At 36.4% G+C, this 25,061-nt stretch overlaps 1 protein-coding gene across 11 annotated transcripts in view; it reads right to left on the reverse strand.

Moving 5' to 3' along the window:
* The window catches only part of OXR1 (oxidation resistance 1), a 275,216-nt gene that overhangs the window by 22,417 nt on the left and 227,738 nt on the right, over positions 1-25,061 (reverse strand). For 9 of the 11 annotated variants that reach the window (XM_065832703.2, XM_071803861.1, XM_071803860.1 and 6 more), the window contains 4 exons: positions 23,074-23,258; positions 18,793-19,586; positions 14,752-14,920; positions 11,497-11,659 (listed from right to left, as the gene is read on the reverse strand). In XM_065832703.2, coding sequence (XP_065688775.1) covers positions 11,497-11,659; positions 14,752-14,920; positions 18,793-19,586; positions 23,074-23,258 — 1,311 coding nt within the window. Of the gene's footprint in view, positions 1-284; positions 421-11,496; positions 11,660-14,751; positions 14,921-18,792; positions 19,587-23,073; positions 23,259-25,061 lie in introns of those variants that run through there. The other 2 variants (XM_065832709.2, XM_065832711.2) reach the window with 1 other exon arrangement.

Raw genomic sequence — 25,061 nt, forward strand, 5'->3', positions numbered from 1 at the left:
ATGGCATGTAGCTATAAATCACATTTTGCTGAAAAAGATGCATTGTTCCAAAGCAAAAAAAATAACACCCACCCTAAAACTGCTGAACCTCCTAATGCTCAAAGTAGTTTGTTATCTAACGCCACTGGCATTTCAGCCATTAGGTTATGCACCCAGAAGTAATGAAAATTTGCAATTTAGCATCCTGTTTACATATCCAAAATTTAAACTTCCAGAAACTGCCTCTGCACCGTAACATCACACGAATGCAATAACAGAAATGAATATACTACACTGACAATTACCAGAGCGTATTTATGATTAACTGGCTGGTGCTTTCTTCCCTTCTTCCCATAGAGACGAGACATTTCCCTTCTAAAAATAAAATGAGACTGAAAAAAGAAAACAAAAAATATCACTCAAGGCTGTCTGAAAGCATTCTCTGTACCTGCTGTCAGCTCCAGGCACAGGCAGAGCCCCACGACAGTGACAGGATAGTTTGCTGGATGCAGACATTTGACTGACACGGCCGGGAACAAATGAACGCGTGCACAGGAGGGGGATGTATCGCAAATGATGACGGTACAGGAGGAGATACGTTTCCTGTATTCAAGTGTGGTTGCAGAGCACTAGATTGTTGAAAAGGCTAAAATATTTAAAGACACAGAACTTAATTTTTCTTACACAACAAATTAAAAAAAAAAAAAAACACACAACACACAAAAAACCCCCAAAACCAAAACTCACAAGACCAAGGAATGTTTGCAATACTCTTTATATTCTTTTACACTAGAAATGTTTATAAACAAGTTCTAACAGTAACAAATACATACTCAATATTGAAATAGTTTGTCTTATGATGACAAGTGTATACAAACCCTGTCAATTACTTCTTATAGTCCAGAAGTGGTTAAAAAAAAAACAGTGGTCAGTAAAGTTTAGAAGGTTTTGTGTTGCTTGTTTGGTTGTGGGGTGTTTGTGTGTGTGTGTGTGTGTGTGTGTGTGTGTGTGTGTGTATTTTTTTTTAAAGATGTTTTAAAGCATTCAGTAACTGTTAACACTGCAGCATTTTCAGTTTTGTTTGCTCAAAGAAGAAAATTAATCCTTTTGTCTACAAGCTAAAGTTGCTGTATGGGTTAAATACTAGTGCCAGCAATAAAGTATTTTCGGAATCATGATTACTTTTTTATTTTCTCTTAAGAAAGGATGTTTATTTTAACAGCCGTGTACAACACTAACAGGCACAGCAACCCGTTGAGAATTTCCCTGCAGTAGCACTTGCAGGCTCCCCCCGCGCTGCCCTTCCTCCAAAAACCCCCAGTGCCGGAGCCCTGGGTCCAAGTGCTAAGCGGGGCTGGGCAGCAGCAGCACAACATTCCAACATGCTGCAGTGCGACCTAAAAGCCACGAAAACCAGCCCCAGAACTTGTATTTAACTCTGCCACAGACTGCGCACTGGAACACATTACCTTGCATTAATACCGAACTCAAAGTAATTCAGATGGATAAAATGTTTCTCTTTTCAGTAAAAGCTTTCTCTGGAGCTGGTAACTACAAAAATCCGTTTGTTCCAACTTAGAGTACAAAAACTACCTAGGTGGCAAGTAAGAACATTTTTATCAGTAGTACATTGAAAGCTGGGATTTAGGAAACTCAAATATGCAATAGTACACTAGATATTCAAATGGTGTAAGATTCAAACAATTAACTGTATGCCCATTTATTTTTTTTTTTAATAAGCAAGCTAATACTGAAGTAAAACAAGACCAAAAAAATAGACAGCCTTAAAACTGTTTAAAATGAGACAATTACAATCAATATAAAAGACCAAAACAATAACAACAAAATCCAAATAAAACAAACCACAAAAAACCCTCCAAGACACCACCACCACCACACATACAAAAACCTAAAACACACACCAAAAGACAAGCTCTAACCTTCCCTTCACCCACCTTCCCAAGTCTGGCACATTTTAAAAGGAATGGAGAGTATACAAAAAAAACCTATTTCAAACCATCTCTAGACATGCAACTTCTAAGCCAAAAAGCAAAAGGTAGCCACACAACTAGCTCCGCCCCAGCCTATTTTAGCAGTCTTCTCTTCTTCCCTCCATTTCCCCCCCCACAGAAAATAACAAATTCCTTCCTAACACGAGCCAACACACTGTTTCTCCAAAACTGGGAGAGGAAGAAAAGAACCTGAGTCATCACACATTTACAACTTGGATGTTTCTACCTTCTCTCCATATAAACTGGCTCCTCCCACAGCTCCTCATAAGGAGCCATAAAGACAGCAATAAACCTCTTTGTCAGAAGAGCATACACACCATCATCAAACAGTGCGGTCCTAAAAGTGGCAAACCCCCCCGCACCCCGAACAGTGTTTTTTCAAAATCGGTGTAAGGTCCATTTCTATCAGGCAGAGAAAGCAGCCCACAGAAGAAGTTTGACCCCAGGAGCATCCCCTAATTAAAGACAAAAAAATAAACTGCTCTTTTACTCTTTTGTGCATTTGTGGGTTATATTAGCAATCTGTTAATTTGAATCAGAACCTCATATCTTGTTGCTAATTAATATATGCCTTGCCATAAAAGTTCTTAATTAAAAAGATTCTAGAGAGGAGTCACCGGCTCAGACACGGCATCCTGCAGAACAGCACCACACACTTAAAAGCATCCACCTATTTGCTACCTAGACAACAGAGTAAAACAAAACATATCTAATTACACTGAATTGTCATCTTGTTATCATCGTTAGTTTGTAACCAGGCTAAACATCTCCACACAATCAATGTTCAAGGCAGAAGCACATAGTCCTTTCAGTAACTGTTATTCACGATGCTGGTTTTTTTTCCTAATTAACTGATCTGTCTTAAAAATATTAAAAATAAATAAAATACTAAAAAGCAGAAAAGAAGAATAATGCCAACAAACACAAGTACAACTTATGAAATGTCTTATTTTGACTCCAAATCAATTTGCCATACCAGATTTAAGTTTTCAGTTGACAAAATTTCATAACCTCGAAACAGGCAGCAATTTCGATAATTCTCTATCAACTGGTGTAGCAAAGACTGGATGTTGGGTGTGAAAGAACACGTTTGCAGTTTGATTAAATGGCATTATTGTGTTTCACCTGGTAGCTAAAACAATGTCCTGATACCACAGCAACAGAAAAGTTGTGATGTTGAATTCTACAATCCCTGTATTTAACATTTTTCGATCAACATTAAGTTAGTAAAAGTAATTTATTTCCCCTGCTCCTTCCTTCTCAGTTTATTTAGATCTCACTGTTGATTCCAGATGAAGCAGCTGTGTTGATGACCAGGTTTGTGATAAAAAACCCACAAATGTTGTCCACTGAAAATAAGCATCCCCAAGCACCTCCTGAGAAGACTGTATGAGGCATATGTATAAAATGATTGTTCCCAGAATTTAATAACTCTAATTTCAGAAGCAGCCCCAAAAAACTGAGAAAAAACACATAAATCACAGGAACCAGATTGTATAACTTGGAGTGCCCCAGTGCAATTCTTCAGCCATTTGCATTTTTGACTGATGAGAAGGAAGCTTTTTATGCTGTTGTACTGGTTTGCCTGGGAACAAACAAATCAATAAGCAATGACATTAGTTTCATCTTCAGTAGCCTATTTACTTGTTAGAGTGTATTTTTAAAGAGATGAGATTGCTGTTTAATTACATCTAACAGGCATGCTTCACAGATTGCAATAAAATCCCATCACCAAGGAGTCAAAAAAACCCCTGAAAGTTGCCTCAAGTAGTGTTTAAAATAGTACAGTTTCAATATACATTAGTATAGTATGACAGAAAATAACTCTAGAATTATAAACTCTGGTATTGTCTCATATTTTTAAATTTAGAACAGCATTTTACAGCTCTGGTAGGAGTTGCACATCCTTTATGCCTGCTCCTCATATTATAGTTTTAGGATATAAGTTGCCAAGAACTTCAGCATTAGGAAGACACCTAATTTAGATGCTCAGGTCTCCTGAATTGTCATCTTTGCAAGACATCACACTAGGTGAAAGGCAGTTTCTTATTTTGATGATACAAGGTATACTACTTAGTGTTCTAGAATAATTGGATCATTGTAAAAATTGTCGCAGGTGAAGCTAACATGGGATTACAGTTAACTGAGGTTTGATCCCTTCCCTCTTTCCCACTACAAGAAAAGCACCGAACAGCACAAAGGCAGCTCCTGTGGCAGTCAGTACAACATGGACTGGCACAGCTTCTTACTTGGCTGACAATGTTTCCATAAGAAAGGAAGTCTAATTTCAGAACTCATCTTTTGTTTCCTTTCAACAGCTTAGGGGAATGGTGGGGCGGGGGGGAAAAGCAGCATTTTTCTGTCCGCAAAATTTTCCTCAGGATTTTCAAAGGTACCCTGAAAGCCATTAAGAGTCTCAAAAGCATAAGCTTTTTAGTTGGATGGTTCTGCTTCAACTCCTAGCAGAGGGACTGCCCCAGTTCTCTCTACTAGATAACACGAAATAACCATCAATTACAATTCTACATTCATTATTGCAACTACAGGACAGTTCCAAGTAGTGAAAACATCAGAATTTTCACTTAAAAGTTATGAATACATTCAAAATAGATTAAGTAGAGAAAATAAATAGAGCAGAGCAAGAAATACTCCATGCATGAAGTTGAGCCCGTGCACAATATTTGCACAAGCTAATCACAAAAGCGAGAATGGAAGCTACCAGCCTCTACAAAGGGCATTGTCTTGTGCTAATGGGCACCAGAGGCTGTTCCTTCAATCACAAAACTTAATTTAACAGAAACATTTTTAACTATTGCACATGACTGCTGAAATTCAAGAGATTCTCACTCTTCGATACAAGAGCAAAGTCTACTAAAAGTGCTTGGTAATATACAGCAACACATGCGCAGTGACACATCCCATTTCTTAAAAGACAATGCATGACGTAAAAACCAAACGATGATCTAGCTTGCATATCCAATATACTACCATAAAGAGACCACCTTTCAATAAACGTATCAGAAAAACATTCTCATTTGGAGGACTGTTAATGTGATGCATCTCTACACACTGTGTGCAGTGTTTCATTCAAGAAGCCTGCAACTCCCAGGCTTCCCCTTTCTCTGCTGATGCTGCGTCATCCAGCTTGTTGTACAGCGTTATGCCCATACCACACGTGTACGACGCAACAAGCGTCTGTTTCACCAGCATCCGAGCACCGAGGTGTAGAGAATGAAAGCAAATGCATAGAAAAAACACTAAGAATACAAAAACTTAAGGCAGCAGTGCATACTGAAACTGAAATCTCTGGTTTAATACTGAAACCACAGTCCAGATCCAATAAAGAACTTGAGCATCTATGTTCAGTACTCCATCTTGAAAATCCTTTTTCAGTTGTTACCTGGACCAGGAGACATCATCACTGTTTGTGCTCCTCATGTTTTTACAGATACACAGAAACAGAATTTCTAGACACTACAGAAGTCATTTTTTTCTAATGTTAAAATGTTTAGTGTCTAACTCAAATACCATTTCAGGAAGACAAAACTTCATTTGCAACTAATGGCTTGATCTTGTAAACATTTTTGAATAATGTCTAAAGTTCCAACTAAAATTCACTTTGACAAGTGGGTTACTAAAGAGTACTGCTTTCCAGAGGTACTGTATCCATATTTTTTACAGAAATTTAACACGCAAAAACAAAGGTAATGATTATGAAACCCAAGTTCAGCACATGATCCAGTGAATCTGGGAAAAATTGTTTGCAAATATCTACCAACTCATGGCTCATTATGGAAGTTAACTCCTAGACAGCTTTAAATCAAAATGATTTTCTGTATTTTCCAAATAATTGAAATGATAATGGAAACAATAAAACAGGTTAGCTTCAAACTACTTTAGACCAGCTTGCAGGTCCCAAGACAAGAGATTTCCTGTTTTCATATATCTTGTGGATGAGTATCTAGTTTTATGTGGAACTGAAGTATGACTCAATACTGAATAACAGCAATAAATAAGATCAAATGACAAGGGGAAGTAGGGGGGAAGCAAAAATCAGCACTTCAAATGATTAAGAATTATTATAGCACAGAGCAATTCTTCTGTTTCCGTAACAGATCTCAGGTTGAAATAGGAACTTATTTCCTTAACTGATTTCTTCACAAGTACCCAAGACGAAATGTCTCTAATGCCTCTGAAATATTTAGCTGTGGCGATACTAATTGTATTTTTTTTGCATCAGTACTTTGTCTGATGACCCGAGATCTGATCCATCAGCATAAATCCTGTATTTTCAATATTGTGTGGTGACAAAAACAAGGAACAGCTGTGGTACCTTACATAGATATTGTTTTCCCACTCCCTATCAGAAAAGTTAACTACAAACAGAACAGATCAAGTTGATATTCTTCAACAAATATCATGACCTTTGAGAATTAGCTTCTCAGACCAACAGATGAAATATTAAATAAGCAAATTAAGGTATTCTGATCTCGGTAATTTATTTTCCTTCTCCCCCTTCCAGCCTCAAGAAACCAACTAGTCCCTTAGTTAGATACAAATAGAAGGTATAAAAATCGTATCATAAAACTCACACAGGAAAGCACAAATAATTTCATTTCTCCTTTATGCACTGATGTTTCTTATGCAAACAGTCATTTCCAAAGTTGTTAGAACACAGCAATTTCCTTTGTATCTAGCATTATTAAAACTGTAAAAATCTTGCTTAGGAAATTCGTTTCAGTTGTCCTCCCTCCCCAGTTATGATAAACTATCTCTCAAGATTTTAATGGATTATTTACATGCACATGCCAACTTCTATAGAAAAATATTTGCGTTTATCAGCACATGTTATGCATATGCAAGTTCAGTGAAAAGTTGATTTACCTCATTTAACTCTATACTAGATCCCTGATATCGTAAAATGATATTTTACATGAGTATTTGTTTTCCCTGTCTTTTTCCTCCAATGATAAACTTCAAAATGCCACCTGCCACCTTGTATCACAACAGCAGTGGAAACAAGCCCGAAGTGTTAACAGTAGAATAACTGGATCATTTGAATTTCTGGGATTGATGAATCACAGAGATACCACTTCTCACCCCCTTGTTCCCCCTCTCCCCACCCCTTTTTTTTTTTTTAAGGGTGCAGATATTTACTGAAACTAAGAAAGTTAAAGAATTCGCAAGAAAGGTTATAGAAATGGTGCATACTGGGCAGTACTACTTACAATTTTTCTTCAAGTTGTTCTATGGCCAAGTGTGGTTCATAACTTGTGCTCTGATATATATTTTTTAAGTATACAATGCATATGTGTCCTGGTTTTGTCCAAAACAAGACCAGTTTCAGTGAATTTTCCTTTCAGCTAAGTGCCTTCTAAGTAACTGCACTTTTCTGAATTTTTTGCCCACATGTTTGCCCTTGGATACTGTGCATGGTGCTGATACTGCCAAGGTCAAGACCAATGGAATGCTGAAGAAGCCTCATGTTTAGATTTGTTGCTATGGCAGCCAAGCATTCCACACATCCCATAATTGAGAGGGGCGTGTTTGTGCAGGGGCAGACAGAACAGGTGACTAAAACTTACCAACAGAGAATTCCATCCCATAATTGTCATACCCCCTATATAAGATGGAGATCATGAGGGTCTGTCTCTCCTCGACTATAGCCGGCACCTAACAAGGACCCTCTCCTAGTGCCTGTGACACTTGTCCCAAGGCCCTGCAATCCCTGCATTCAGTTTGCTGTGAAGTCCCACCCATGACTTCTGGTACCTGCCCTGCAGCTGCTGGAGCTGCCAGCTCTGCACACCCAGCTCTGCCACTGCTGGAGTGATGCCAGCTCCATCCCAAGCATTCAACATTGGTTTTGTATACATGTTCTCTATTAGCAACATTAGTAAAACCCTTTAAAACCTTTCAACTTGAAGTCTAAGTCTCTCTTCCCTATCATCTTCCCGATCTAAAAGAGAGGGTGGAGGGAAGATAAGGGGGTAACAGAGTGTCCTTAATGCTCCAAATCTGTGGTACTAATTGGCACCACAATAATGTTAATGAATCAGTAGCTAGCTAACAAGCAAGGATCTTAATACCATGTCATTAATTTCCATACACACCACTATACAAACAACTTGTACTTAGAGACCATCAAGTGCTGATGGAAGTTGTCTCAGAGGCACTGCATCACAGAAGCTTGCTGTCAAATCTGGCCATGTTTAGATGCAAGTACAGAATATGCTTTGGAAAAAATATTTATCAACACATAGGTTTCTAAACAATATTAATTATTTGTGTTAACACAATGAAAGCCATTAGCTCTTGAACTCAGACACACTAAGTAAAACAAAGACTACCATGATAAATATATCTCTACAGCTCCAAGACTCAGTACAGACAGTAAAAATAAACAACAAAAACCCCACAAACCCAAAACCAACCCAAAACACCCTCTTCCTTGATGCATGCCCATTCACTTAAGTACAAGAAGGTAAAAGAGATATCTGAAGAAAATGGATGGGGGTAACACTGTCAAGACCCTAGCAGGAGTATAATTTCTTGCATAATATATAAAAATAAAACTGTCTATTCATTTCTAGGGGACATGAGAGACAAGTTTTTAGCATGGACTGATTTAAGTGAAAAAGTATCTTTTTAGAGAGCTTTGCCAATGGGAAAAGGAGACTCACACAGACTTGGTTTTAAACTCTAAGTAACCGACAGCTACAAATCTGTCACCTTTACTAATGGTAGTGTTAGACAGTAGTAGATTCATGGTTATTTCTAATAATTAAATTATTAAGTGTGTAGCACAGAATACAAAAAGAATCAGCTAAAGGATTCCCTGCATTTTTTTCTTTTCGGACACTTTATACTGCACGGTATTTGACCAAACCAGCGTTTAATATGATGTCAGGAGTCTTGATCTCTTTGCCACTAGATCAGCTGAGGTTACATATACCAGATTACTTCAGCGAAAAGGCTGATAGGAAGGAAACTACTCTGTATACAGGTAGAAGAAAGCAAAAGCAGATGAAAAAATGGAGCAAGTAGAGAGTAAGAGTTCAGTCCTATTCATTGATACACTTAAACTTATAAACGAACCTCTACTACTTGTTTCATACGTTCCTGATCTTTGACTTGCTTGTTCATTCTTCCTATAATACCTTTTCCACAAAAAATAAAAAAGGCACAGCACTTCCTTGCAGTCCTTGATAAAAAGCTGCAGCTGCATGTGTTAATACAGGACTATCCAAGAAGCAAAAGCTGTCTCAGAGCACCACATCTGGGTTACCCATTAATCCTCTTCCCTGTTTCTCCAGTGTTAAGATCTTGGACAACAACAGCAGGGAGAACACTTTTTGGAAAAGAAAGCTACTCCATTAGCATCCTCTTTTGGTAGATGAACAGTACTTCGTGATGCTTCTGTACATCAAGAATTTACTTTCTGTTTCCTTTCCCACCTGGAGTTTTCCCATCACTGTTCTGAAGCAGGCAGCCTATTTTTCATCCCAATACCCACAAAAGGGTTTAAACGATACTGTTCACCTGCTATCTTAGATTACACCTGGATCAAGAGCTGACAAAGAAAAAGCTTACTGGGTTGAAGGAAGTGCATCGATTGAAAATAATTGCTGAAGTTCAATGGGAATAATGGGTATGACAACAACAGCTACAATTCCCTGTGCATACTGATACTTTCTAGCACATATATTAAAAGCCACTAAAACGCAGTTTTATGTAATGACAGGTTGAACCATCTGGTACTGTCAAACATTTCTGATTAAAAGGTTAGTTTTTAACAGCTTTCAGATTTGTGCTAGAAGTCAGTCATAAGAAGTCACATTACTCAGGTTAAAATGCACACTAAGATGACATGAGCATATTTCTTGTACTTGCATAACACCTTTTTAAAAAGTTACCGATCTCACTAATCACACTGGCTGCTAAATCCAGAATATATAATTTTATAATCGTATGAGATTTTCAAACACCACATATGGAAATAACAATATTTTAAAAATGTTTTCTACAATTGTTTCTAGAGGAGACTTAAGTAAAGGCTTAAGGCATAACCTCATTCTGTAGTAAATAACTCACAGATTTCAATACATGTAGGAAAAGGACTACCTTGACTAACTTCAGAGGTAACTCCTAAAAAGTTACAATACTTAATCCTGTAGAAAACTTTTTTGGACTATTTTCTGTAGAAATTTTTATGTAATTACATTAAGGTGCAAAGTTACTGAAGAGCTCATTAGAAGAGACATACTGTGCCTTAAACCAAAACACTGATCACTTGCCACTGATCCCTGTGTTCTGAAAAGGCAAGTTTTAAAACATCAAATACTTGTAAGAGCTCTGAGCAAAAGTCAACACCAAAATACAGTGCTAGTAACAACAGTCGAGTAACATATATGCTGTAAATACAAAGATCTGAATTACATGCTTTTGTGATACTAATTTCAATGTCTCAAAGCAAAAATGCTCCATGGAAAAAAATCACTAAACTGCAGAGATAGCATTTTGTAACCACAGCCTAATACTTCAGCCAAGGTTGAAGTCAGAGTCCTACTATGATTTGAAGTTTTGAAGCTAAGAAAACTATTACCTGCAATTAGACTATTGCAGCTTTTAACTTCTTTTTTTTCACGCTCTACATAAAACACAAGTACAGAGATTTCAACATGCTCCATTGCAGGGCAGGGGGCACTAAACAAGAAAAATATATTACCAGTCTTACAGTCAGAGATGGCAATTGCCGCCCTGAGACTCAAGTTAAATAGCACTGATGGGATACTTCTACAATATATATGATGAGAATCAAACTTTTGACTGACACTTGAATGCACAAGACTACAAGTGCTTTAGCTGTATGTAGACTACAAAACAAAACCGTGTAGACATGTAAAGATGTGTCCATAGAAACACAGTGGACACAGATTCACATGAGAGAAACATGTTTGTTATAAAAAAAACCAAAAGAGAGAGTTCCCGTTACAGTATATTACTAAAACCCATACAACAGCATCTTAATGCATGAAGAAGTTATAACTGAGAAGTTAATTACTGGTTTATTGGAAAAACATGGCATTATTAAATTAATTTTCCTTTTTTACTGCCTCATCCCTGTTTTGAGACTTACCAATATGAATTCAATGATCTAGACACAGGAATAATAAATATCTGAAAACTGACACATTAAATGACTGGAAACAGTCTGCTTCAAAGTTGCAACTTCTTTGCTGTTCCCCCACATTTCTTTCAACTCTGAGATTTAAGTTACAATTCGCTCCATACAAAAATGACTTGTAATTGTGAAATGTTGCCCTGAATTAATGTTAGAGCAAAGCATTAGGATGGCATAAATTAAACAGTCATGATCATAGTATGCAGACTAATAAAGCCCATTGTTTTGTTTTTCTTATTGGAAGTCATTTAACACTATTTTAATTATATTCCTATGAAAGTATTAAAACAAAACAAATCTTTTTACACTGCTCTTCCTTACCTCCCACTCTTTAGCAGCATCTTCAATAGCAGATTCTTCACTAGTTTCAGGTTCTTCCTTCTTTTTTACCACTATAAATCCAGGTTCCCGAAGAGATTCCCCAGTATCTTCTGCATATATCTCTGGACTCCACTGGATGAAGAAGACATACAAGTGATCTGTCCTAGAGAAGTCGAGTAAAGACACGGAAAATAAAAATAAGGTAAGTTGGTGACCCTTTGGATCATGCCTTAATAATTATAAAGTATTTAAGGTTCAAATGAAAATACTTACTATTTCATGTTTTACTAGATGTTAGAGATATTTGAAAAAAGTTAGTTAGTATTTTCTTTCTTTAATTGTATGAAACTGACACCGGAGGAGAAACAGGGAGTTGGCAATTGAGTTGCTGTATTTTCATATACAAGTACAGTCCTTCAACCACTTCTGTCCTGTTGCAAACCTCTGCTTACAACTGATATAACTTCTAAAATATAACACTAGGTTTTTTTTATGTAAAAAGAGATAAAAAATAAAATGAAATTTTAAAATGCCAGCATGTCTTTTTTCCCTACCCTTGAAAAACAGCTGAACACTCCCAAGACATGCAACCAAAGTTATACAGACTGTGAGAATTGCTACAGATATGAGGAAATAAGACTGGAAGTGTGCATATAATACAGACAGGTCATGAACTACAGAACACTTCAACTGTAGTACTGCCGTAAATACCAAGATTCAAAGTTACCTACTTATAAGTTACCTGCCACAAATGGTATGGTTCTCCAGTCTGGAAGAACAAAATGCCCAAATTCCCAGAAGAAAATTATTTACAGCCCTAACAGATGTCTGTCTATGCTGCTTAAACAATTTCTGTAAGTGCACAGATAGATGGAGCATGCAGTGAACCCACTAGTATCTCTTCACCATGGGAAAGCCAGCTTCAGAGCTAGAGCTTTATGGCCCTGGTCACCAAGAGTGAATATTCCTTATGTCCCTCTTCAAAGATATTTGCTATGGTTAATCTGCATACTAGATTAGCACATGAAGAACAGTATTTGCATTTTTCTCTCCCCCTTTCCTTACTAAATCCCTGAAAACTGGGATACTGGAAGAACAGCAAGAGATACAGAGCAAGGTCTCTCAAAACTGCATCTATAATTTTCATGTGCCTCTACATCTGAAAGAATGGAACACACAAGCATGTAGTAACAGTGTCTGAACAGGGTCAGTTATTCAGAGTTACCCGTGTTAAAATTAAGGTTCCTGGATAACACTGATGAAAGGGAAAAACAAAACAGAAATCTTTCCCTGGCAGTAAGAGAGAATAAAACATTTCAGATGCATAAGGCTAGATTTATTTTATGACAAAGTCAGAACAAGAAGCTGCAGACTCCTCATGCACTGAACAAGGTATCTGTTTTTAAAAGTTTACAAGTAGAAAATAAAAACAAACCAACCCCTGATTTTAACTTTTTAAGAATTTGAAACTGTGTATAGTTACAGCAGGTAGAGTAAAAAACATTTAAGGAACACTAACACACTCTTTCCAAACTGGCTCATTTGAGATTAAGAACACTGAAACGATGCAGATTTGTCAGATATCTACATTTTTCTCTTTCTTATCACTAGGTGAAAAAGACAACTAGGTTGACACTAAATATTTTGACCTCTGCAGAGTAGCATTCAGCAAGGTTAACAATGAATTAAGTAAACAAACATCCCACTACCACCCCATACAGATTTTTGTGTATAAAAACACAGGACATACACTGGATGGATAAAGAACAGATTACTAATTCCCCATGCAGTCAGAGAGAAAACCACTTCATTGGTATAATAATTTCCAAGGAGATCAGATACAGATTGTGAACTAAGAACTAATTCTTCTGAAATAGGTGATAAATTATGCTTCATGCTGAAGGTAAGTACTTGCTCTGCCACATTAGAAAACGAACCAAAGAGATAGTATTCATTTTAATCAGCTGACTTTGACATCATTGATGTACAAGAAACGTGTATCTGTTTTCAAATTGAATATGACATGAATAGAACAAGAAAATTTAACTTGACTGTAATCACAAGAGGTCAGCTTGCCCAGACAGGATTAGCTATACCAGCATCAGTGTGACAGACATTTGTCTCAAGAAATTGCATAATCTCCACCATTAGGGGCAGCTGGGGTGATGTTTAAAAGCAGGTTAGTGATGTGCTAGCATAGTCTCAATTCTCCCTGTCAAAAAATACAAATATTTTGATGTCATTTCAGTCCATTATACATCTCCATTCACAGTGGACATGAAAAAAGACAACTGCCCTTCTTGTTGCAGCCAACTTTAAGTATGAAATTATTTTATGTTTGTAATCAACCTTTTCTCCTTTAGATTAAAGAACCCCACTTACTTCTAATTTTCTTTATATGTTACACTTTCTAGGCATTAATTAGTCTTGCTGCTTTCCTCTGGACTCTCTCCAATTGATCCATATCTGTCCTCAACTGCAGTGACCCAACTGGACATTCTATGCCATTCAGCTCAAAAGAAAAGATGGAAAAGTGACTTGATCATTGTGTGCAGGTATTTATAAAAGATGACAGCTGATAGTTTTTTGTTGCTGTTTTTCTTTCTGCCCCCCTCTTCTGACAAAGATATAATAATCTCCAATACCCCCCAAAATCACATTCAACATGAAAGTAAGTCCCAGTTTCCTAGCACCAAAGATCATTTAAGAATTCAAGATTTCACCAGTGAGTGAGCAAGGATATCTCACATCTCTGAATCACCGCAACAAATTTAGGTATTTTTCTGGTAGATATGTTTCCTGTAAAAGTTTTATGTTTCATATACAAAGATAAGACAAAAGAACCCCAGCTAGCTCTTCTGAACTCAGAGCTCGAGAAGCAAAGAGCATTTTCAGAAAGCTTCCAAATAATGGGAGGCATAGGTAATGACAATAAAAACTTTGTTGCAGAACTCACTTCCTTCACCAGACAACACTTACTTGAATTTTGCTTTAATATTTACTTGCTACAAACACAAGCTTAAACAATATCATGAAAAACTATTGGCTGAACCAGCAAGTAACTCAAGTAAATCAGTAAAACTTCAGTACAGTAATGGGTACTCCAGTATTAAGCCAATCATCAATATCCACCAGTAGTTTACCCCTTTTTTTGTGCTGCTTTATAGACACAGTCACTGAAAAATTTTGAATAATAATAAAAAAAAGCGCTCAAAGACCCATTGGAAAATGTTTTTTTAGTGTCTCCCTGCTTACCTTTCTTGTGGAACAGCAAACCAGTACTCATGTTTTTTATCTCTCTGTGCATACTGTTGCATTGATGCACTTGCTTGTGAAACAAATGTTTTTCTCATGGGTTTTCCAACCCTGAGACGCAGAAACTTGTGAGATCGATGTCGCCTTTTTTCTTTCGTAAGAGAAGAACCTATTAGTAAAGAAAAAGTAAGCTATCTACAATGTACAAAAGAGGTTAAAAAAATTAGCTAATCTGGTATTGAGCAATACAAGTATGTAGGACATAGGTGTGCATAAAAAACAAACAATAGGAGATGAGGTAACATAGGTAGTAAGAATTACCTATCTTTTTTTCCTTAAGTAAATTGCATCAGCAGAATTAACTTCAGAGTACAACACATTGGAATAATTCTAACATTAATTTCTGCTTCCAACTCTAGATCGCATTATCACAGACATCACCCATGCTTGAAAGTATTTCAGAAGGTATTGTAAATGCCGATCTCTCTACACTGAATCAGACAACCCCCCACTGTTAAAAAGATATTCCATAAACACGCAAAAGATACAGCACTAAAATACTTAGGCCTGATTCACAGATGTCAAAGCTGTTCATTAGTTACTTTTCATTTAAAAAAGAAAAGTTCTGGCACTACTAACAGAGGATTGAGATTAATTTTAATTTGTTAGCTACATCAAACACTTCAAAGGTATGAGCACCACTTCAGGATGAACCATACTGGATGCTGTTGTACCCTCCAGGTAGTATATTCAATGGAACTAACAGAATTCTATGAATAGCCTCCAAGTCTGGATTGTGAAGTCAGCACAAGGTAAAGGAAAAAGACTCCTCAAACTTGTTTATTTAATACATTAATTACATAAATGCTAGAACATGAGTTCTAGCCACAAGAGACTTTTTAAAGCAAGGAAGGAAAACAAATTTAAGAGTTCTTATGATCAGATACAACAAGAAAAGATTTAGCCTATCTCTGGTGTTACATGCACACACAGACATGTTCCACTTTTCTAGGACACTTACCATTCTTTACAGCTGAAGTTCTCCTTCAATATCTATATGAGACTACAGACTAAGCACAGAAAACATCACCTTCTTGATCTATAAACATCTGTACTCAATCAGATATTCACTGTGAAGTTTAGAATAGCATTGTTCCACAAAAGAATTGTTTTCAGTAAATATTGAAATGTGCGCTTCCCGATTTTCAGTTACAATATTTTAGAATTATACCTGCAGTATACAGTATGGTAAAACAGTCATCATAGCCATGATTTGGAAGTATATTATAAACCCATGAGCTCAAGGTTAAGTTGTCAAGAAAAAATAAACAACAAACCAAAACCAAACCACATACACACACAAAACCACCCCAAACCCTACAACCACCCGAAACAAACAAAGCAAAATAATCCAAAATTAACAAAAAAAATTGTTCCACAGGACTGGAATATTAACTTTGTGGAAGTGTTAGAGAAGTATTCTTAAAATTTTAAGATATTGGGATTTTGGTCCTTCAGATGTGGCCGTTTAGAACTTCTCTGACATTGGGCTCAGAGAAGTGGGATTTCTACCATACCTTAAAGAAAAACCAGTGAGATTTCATTCCAGCTAGCAGGAATAAAACCAAACAACCTAGTCCTGCTCCAGATTTAAATAGGTGTCCTTTTTTTTGGTGTGTTCTCCTATACATTTTTGTATATTTGATGCAGAATTCATCAGAAAAAAAGACTCTGGTAATAGATATTGTGCATCATGCACTTTTTCACTTTTCATCTTGGCCAATATCCAGCTAAGCAGCAAACAGACATGGTATCTTTAAAGAGATTTCCGCTTGTTTTTACACACACACACCGTAGATCATTATAATTTCTCCAAAGTATCAACTATATCTGGTTTTTATTGCAATCCAATAAAAATAGAAGAGAATGAGTCCTAGTTAATATAAAAAAAAAAAAAAAAAAGAAATCCAAGGCCTTTTAAGCTATTCCAGACTATTAAATAGTTTTCAGCTTTCATTGTATCACCTGTTCAACATTCAGAGCAAATAAAACATTAATTCTAAACTCAGAAACATCTGATCTCTGTGAAGATCAACAAATAGTAGTCCCCCAAAACCTAGATGCTCAAAACTCCCACAAAAGAGAGGAAATTCAACTAAGACCTTGCTAATGGGAGATAAAAGACCTATCCATGTAATTTAATGATACAAAACTCATCGTATGATTACTTCGGAGTTTTAGTCCAACAGACAGGACATTAGATAGTGTTCAGAGTGTTTCAATTTTTTAATGTCCTAGTCTTTTTTAGTGACCTACTGTTAATAGGTCTGTCATATTCAGTCTTTGGTGACCTTCGAGAGTTAAGCAATACATCTTTGCTTTTACCTTGGCTCTATTTAAACTTGTCTGTAGGCAAAGCCAGTAGAAGCGTAATCAAATCTATTTAGATAGAGAAATATTAATTCATAACATACTGTTTTATTTGCATTCTACTAATACAACATGCCTGATTAAGAAATATACAGTAATTCTAACTGAATTTGCACTGAGGTCATTGGCACGAATCTCCAAAAAGTAACCTGTGCTTCTTTTATTACAGCGATCTTTCTATTTTACCCCACAACCTTCAGTGAGGCTTTACCACCATATGCAGAAGGTTTCTAGCCAGCACCCCTCTAACTGTATGTACACATTTTATTATGATATATGTATATGCTGTGACTGTACAGATCATCTTGTGTAAAAAAACCTGCAGTGTCAATGATAACAAAATATATTCAACTGCAAGAAAAGCAGTAGTTGAGAAAAAGAACACTTGTGCGTGTGTTTTTTAAATGTCAGAACCAGCAACCACTGCTAGATGACATTTTAACCAGAGAATTTCCTCTCATACGTATGGCATAAAAGCCAAATTTATCACAGAATAATGCAACTATTAATCTGCTTCAAATTTCCAAGTTCAGTTACTTCCTTAACAGGAGAAACCAAACAAACCCCACACAAATAAAACCCCATCAAAAAAACCCACAAAACACAAACACACTGAAGTTAAGATTGATTTCTGCCAGTCAAAGAATATACCTCTCTAGTCAATACAGTCTTAACTTTTAATTATCAACAGAAACAATTTGACCTTAAAACGCACTTCACATATAACCTATTAGTTTGTGACATTATTATGGATACATTTTCTTTCTAGCCCCCAAAATATTGCACAATTAAAGCAACTAGTTTATTTATGAATATTTTTAAAAGCAAAATCAAATACATACAGAAATATATTTAAAGTTACTTTAAAAGACAGAACTTTTTTATCGCAATTAAGTAACTTCAACGGACTTTCAAGATAACCTCCAACTAATAATCCTAGGGCCAGACCTTTGCAGAGGCGTGAAGGTAATCAAGAAATAAGCCTAATTGTTCCCCATTAGTTTCTTACCATCTAGCTCATATTTATCCTGAGAAATGCTTTTTGCATGCTCAACCTTGCTCTAGTCAGCATAAAGTATGAAAGATGCAAGTGAAACAAAGTTCTGAAAGTATCAAACACTGTTAAGCCTCCAGTGTTTGATACTCCCATGATAAACCTAAACCACAAAGCAGACATGCTACAAATAAGATGAAATTAATTCCCTGAAATTCATTCATACACGTGGACAGTGGGATCAAAATTTAAGTGACAGCGAGCTGACTGCTAAGGAACATTTTTAATTTTGAGCTCCACAGTGACCACTGCACCACAGATATAATTTTATAGGCTCATTTAAATCTCCCCTACAAAAACATTGTGTTTTAATATGATAATTGGAATTATGAGGAAAAAATGACAGTAAAAAAGTATCCTTTTTTCTAGTTTCCTGAGAAATATTTTCCCCACTGATTTATATAAGACATAACCGAAGTATACTTCAAGGCACTAAAATAGAAGCAATATATGGAGACGTGTTCTGCAGAATAAAAACCAACAAAAATTCTGATGAGCTGGAGGAAGACACATTGTAAATCTGAAAGCTAACACTGTACCCATAGATACTGACTCACCTTCTAACTGTCCATCTCCTGCAGCTGCAGTTTTCTGAATAATTTCTTTTTGTGAATTTTGTTGCATGTTTTCTCGTTGTTGTTTGGTTTGTTGCATAGTGTGGGTCTTCCAAAGCTTGCGAAGTTCTTCAACTTCTGTCTCAGAGTCTTGCGTTCGCTCTCTCACTTCTTTTTCTTTGCTAGTTGTCTCTTTCTCTTGAGAGTCTGTGATATCTTCACAACGTGGACATTCCTCTCCCACCTTCCTCTCTCCTTCTGGCTCCTCTCCTAGTAAGGAATCTTGATGCTCGCCCACTTCTGCCTCTTTGTCATGCTGTTCACTACTGTGTGATCCTTGCAAAGACTGCTGGAGGACACCCGCAGTATTTTCACTAGGTTCCTGTCCCCCACTTACAGACATTTCAGCACGTCCTGAACCTAAGCTGTGGGTACCTAACTGTTTAACATTTACAGCCCTTTCATCACTGGGTTTTAAGTCACTGCCAGCTTCATTTGAGTCTGAAATGATTGTTAAACATTCAGTGCTAGTCTGGTTTATTGTTTGGACAGATTCTGATGATGCTCCAGAAGATTTGTCTTGTCGAAGCTCATCTGAGGAAACAAGTTCTTCACGTATTGGAGAGAGCTCTGATTCTGTGAAGACATCTTCTGACAGAGACTCCTCTGTACTCCTCGGGGCAGTACTCGCACTGTCGTTGCCTGGATCCTGGATCCTGGAATCCATTTCATCTGTATTACTCTTGGCAGCCTTCTTGGAATGGCAAAGTTCCCTTACAGACAGCTGTTCCACATCTCTGTTGAGCAAATAAGAACACTATTATAGCAGGTGCCTTTTACATCAAGCTCTTTTTTATTTTCACTAACAAAACTTCATAAAGAAAAGGTGCTCTTAAAAAAAAATACAAAACACAAAAAACAAAAACAAACTACAAACAAAAACCAACCAACCAATAAAAACCCAAAAATCCCCCAAAAAACACACACCAAACAAAACCCAAACAAACTACTAAAACTTAATCCAGAGAATCAATAATAAGAAAAAAGCATAAAATATGTAGTGATAAGCTTATGGCAGACCTTTGCCAGCATGACATAGTTAGGACTTTCCAACTCCATTACATTACTTTTGCAAGGAAAAGTTCTCCTATGAAACCAACAAGACTGTCTGAGATGCTTACAGTGTAAAAGCAAAAAAAAAAAAAAACAGGAGGAAAAACACCCAAAAAGCTACACACAGCCATAATCTCTATGGGTAGAAAGCCTCCACAACCTTGAGCTTCGTCCACCAAAGAGGTAAGTACAATTGTGTAGTTCTATCCCATTCTATTATGAAGTTGATGCTTCACTCACTGGTAAGAAATGAACAGCAGAAATCATCTGATCTAACTTTAACCATCTAAGCCAGTCAATGCAGAGCAACAGGAACCATCAACATAGATTTTTACCATCCTGCACATGAGAAATACTTGAGATTTGTGTCTTCACCAATCAGGTACCTAACTCTGAGGATACCATTGTTAGGCAAACTAAATTTCCAGCTACTTGGTACAACTGAAAAATTAAGAGAGCAGACATCAAATGTTGATAAATAGTGTAAGAAAAAAGCAAGCATGATATTAGAACTTAATTTCCCCAAGGAAGTAATCTTATTCAAACCTGCCTTTCAAAATAAGCTAATTAGAAATTCTATGAGTTTTAGAAGGAGAGAACTACAGGGGAACTGTGAGCACGCTCAACTATATCTACAGGACTCAAGCTTTCCCAGTGTTGCCAAAAAACTGAGCAGTACACAAACTTTGTTAAAAATGTCTCATATTTAAATATACTTTTGACCACAGTTCTCAATACCAACTCCCTTCCTACCATAACCACATTACATCTTCCATCACCCAGTAGCAAATGCTCTCAAGAAGTTTGTACCTTCATCTCCTATCTGTAAGAAGGATAAATCCATGCCACACTTCTACAAAACTTTTCACTCAATTAGGTCACATCACTGACATTACTGAGACACTGCTAAAATTCAGGATGTTTGCAAAGCATCTGCACCCTCTCACCCAAGTGTTAACTAAAAGCTGATACTAAGCTTCTGCTGATGTAATTTTGCATGTGGATTACAGTTTAGGATTTATCACCTATTAGACTGGGTCATTTCCTTTATTTATCAGGATTGTGCTGGTAATAGGTGTTCTTGGACAAGCACAACCTATGGTTCATGAAATCTGTAAAATATCTAAGTTTTCAGATATATTTTTTCCAGGTTCAGCAAAGATTGTGGCTTGTATACAGAAACCATACAACATGAAACCGCACTTTTAAGAACCAAAGAATCCACTGGTTTTGTGATAAGGGTATTGATATAATGGAAACAGATTTTCAGTATTCAGATGGTTTTTCCAAGTTTAAACAGGTTTGACAGTTGGTAAAATGGGGAGAAGAGAAGGGGGTTAATTAAAACAGTGGAATATTTAGAGAAAAACAAATAGTGTGAAAACATTATTTAAGTCTCAAATATCTTGAGACACAGAGGTTTTGTCAGATGTAGCTGTAATTGTTGGAATTCTGGTTATAGACTTAAGAAATTTGAAACTTATTTTCCCCAAAATTTAAAAACATGCCTCAAATACTGATGAGGTTAAAGCACAGAAGTGCTGGGACTGAAAAAAACTTTAGATATTAATGTTCCAATTAATAGTTTACAAAGTTTGCATGAAAGACATATCAAATTTGACATACAGGGCTCTGAATGTGATCTTTTAATGTCAGACATTTTCTCATTCCATATGCATTTATATTATAAACAAACCACAAAACAGAAAATGCATGTGCTATGAGAGCACAAAAATCAACAGGGCACACAAAGCACATTTGCAAATCAACATTGAGCCATTAAGAAACTAAATATGCTACAAAAAAAGACTTGTTTTGCAACTGCAATATTATGATTCCAAGACATAGATTAAAAAGAGTAATTTAATTTTCATAATTTCATCACCTGTACTATATATCTCAGTTGAAGTAGGAACTATGAGCAACTTATTAAAACAATCTGGAAAATAAACTTCCAGAAAGCAATCATGCTGAAGGCATTATTATTCTATATCAAAAGCCCTAAAGGTACTACTATAGGAATGCACACACTAGTTGGTCTTCAGGCAGCAAACAAGACCATGCCAAGATAACAGTTTGCTACCAGGTCTCTGATGAAACTGAATTTAAAAATGATAAGACACAACTTATTTCTTCTAGGTGTCCAGATATTTAAGACCATGAAGAAAGATGTGCTTAGCAAATCACCTGCAAGAACTGAAAAGGGCATTTTTCAGAGTTACTGAGTATCTTTACACATGAGTTAAAATGGTTGCATTTTTTAGAGCTGTACATCAGGCAAACAGCTTTATTCTCTCACATGTGGAGACAACTCTACCTTGGTTAAAGGATTCAACTTCCCCGCAGTTAGATGGTCAAGGTAGTCTGCAAATGTCTGTGTTTTATGGGATGTGATAAGTAAAGGTGTCATGATTTTTAATTTTTTTTTTTATATACTTTTTGGCTTTAATGTCAGAATTCCTATTTCTGAGGACAGTATAAAAATTAGGCAACAGACAAAGTGGAACCAAGATTTTTTCATAATGCTGTTTAAAGGCAGTTTTAAACGCCTGCCATGCTAAACACCCACGACCAAAGCTCAACAACTCACATTCACTCTGTTCAACCCAAACCAGCCTATACCTAAAGGTCAACACGCAGTTCCTCCCCTAGCCGATAAGGGCCTAAGGTCATAAAAAATATACACAAACCTCTAAAAATAATTCATACAACCATTTATCACAGCAACAAGAGTTTGTGAAGCTAGTTTGAGAAGCAAGTGGAAAATGGCAAGCAAAGATTTGTACCCAAACCTGTTTCAGTTGGACTTTTCCATTCTGTAGATTAGTTTTTAGATTATCAAAGAAACAAATGCATCTTTTACTGTTTTCATAGGGGGGATGGGGCAGAGAAGTGGTCTGATACCTCTTGCTACATGGCCTGATTTGTAAGAGAGACTACTGGAGGGAATTAGAATCCACGCACATAGAAGAGCATTTATTCTAAATAGTGTATAGAATGTGAGAATTTAATGTAAAGCAAGCTTTCTCAAGGGTCTTTCCAAGCCCATTTTTGGCGTTCTTGAAAAGGAAATCAACAGAAAAAAAATGTGGCTTCGCTAGTTTTGTATGGTCAGCAACATGGCTACAGTTCATATTTACTCAAAGCCTTATAAATACTATTCTATCTTACATGGTTAATGAATCCTTAATTTTGCTGTCCACAATTTCCTTATACAGAGCAGCTGACATCACTTCTTCCATTGGACACATGATGCCATACTCTTCACAGCCGTTCTCTTGGACCAGAGGATCCATTTTATGAGGATCAAACATTATATTATTTGGCGTCACTAGCAGCACACCATTGACTGTACCCTAAAATGAGAGGGAAAAGAAGTGGTGAATTACCTTCTTCATATTTCAGCTTATTCTTTTTTTTTTTTTTTGTAGTAAAAAGGTGTTTTCTAATTTGTTTTTATAGCATATTTAAGCAACTTCATACAGTTTATTTTGTTTTGCAGTTGTCTAGAAACATAACTTTTTCTGAGGAAGCAAATTAATCCGACCTACTTTATCATAGGAAAATAGTTTTGTTCCTCACATCTACATAATAAATAGGTTGAATTAAAGAAGGTAAATCCTTGAACTCCAAAGGATATGCCAGGCAGCTCCTCTGAGGTAAAGATACATCCCTTCCTAGATAACCACAGGGTTCATTGCTAGTTTTGCAAGAAACTTCAAATATTGTCTAAAACCTGACACTGGACTCTGCTCACTTTCTACTATTTAAGAACAAAAAGAGACTTTCAAAAACCATAATTTATCTTCATTTTCTTTACACAAAAGCAACAGCAGTATCTGATACAAGTCATTCTAACTTAATGGACCTGTTGACTGATTAGACAAATTCAAAGAATGAAACTAGATTAAAAACATTAAATATTTTTGAAGACGCAACTGCATCAAGACACAGTTTTGGATGGATTTAATCACAATGATACTGCTGCACCACATGATAAATGCAAGTAGATTTCAAACTTCTAGTACAAAAAAAATTAAAGGAAGTTTATACTCATTCTATGAGCTGCAGGGTTCTTACACAATACAGGTACCAAACTAATGTACAATATCTTGAACTCTTTTTTTGCAAGCACTAGGAATACATACAAACATCAGCACCGGTTGCCCCCTAAGGAAACCCATAAAACTGTTATAATGGTAGAGTTTGAGCTAAAACTATGAGTTGCAGGAAATGTAGCTTTAAGCAGGATGACAGTGATCCACAGTGATCCTTCAGTTACAGATCATGAATTCCAAAGACTTTATACATTCAGAAAGAAATTCAAAACTTTTGCGCAAGAATCACAAAACAGTTGCTTCATGTGCTGCTGAAGCTTATGAGGAATTCAGTAAATATCCAGCTCACTGATAAACCGTTCAGTTATTTCACAGTGTATTGGGGAGACTGTTCGCTTTCAGTTCTAAGATGACATACAAACACAGTATGAAATACAACTACAGTCCTTCCCATTTCAAGAAATTTGTTCCCAGCACTGTGATGGCTGATGACCTTCACAGCAGAAAAAGAAGATGCCATGTAATGAGCAGAAAATTACAAGTGATAAAAAACAAACCCAAAATAGTATTAAACCCCACAGCAGTGACCAATGTTGTCACTATTATGCAAAAGTGAAAACAGTCTCAAAAGCAGCTCGAGCTTCTGTACTAAAGCCCTCTTAGTCCTTCAGTGCCCAGCCACGTTTTGTATGGGTCTTTTAGAGTGCAAAGCATATGCTGAAGACTTTACAGTCAGTAAAACATATTTACATAATTCCAAGTTGTTTAAGATACTGAAACAAAACCATCACTGGTATTTCTTTCCCAGCACTGTATTGTGAAAATAAACTTTCAATGGGCAAGAAGGAACTCCAGAAGGATGACTGTCAACAGAAGTTCGCATTTGGTTATATCCACTGTAGTCTAGAAAATAAATTTCACATGACTGCAAAAGTCCGTAAGAGTCTCCTCAGAAGAATAATTGCTTCTCTTTAACTACTACTTCCATATATTTGGTACGTAATGCAAAAAGCAGCATCACTTCTCAATATGAGCTCTTTCACTAACGGCCACCCACGAATGTGGGATTTTATTAACACTCTCCAGATATGACCCAGACAA

This window comes from Patagioenas fasciata, chromosome 2 (genome assembly GCF_037038585.1).
Source record: "Patagioenas fasciata isolate bPatFas1 chromosome 2, bPatFas1.hap1, whole genome shotgun sequence".
NCBI classification, from domain to species: Eukaryota; Metazoa; Chordata; class Aves; order Columbiformes; family Columbidae; genus Patagioenas; species Patagioenas fasciata.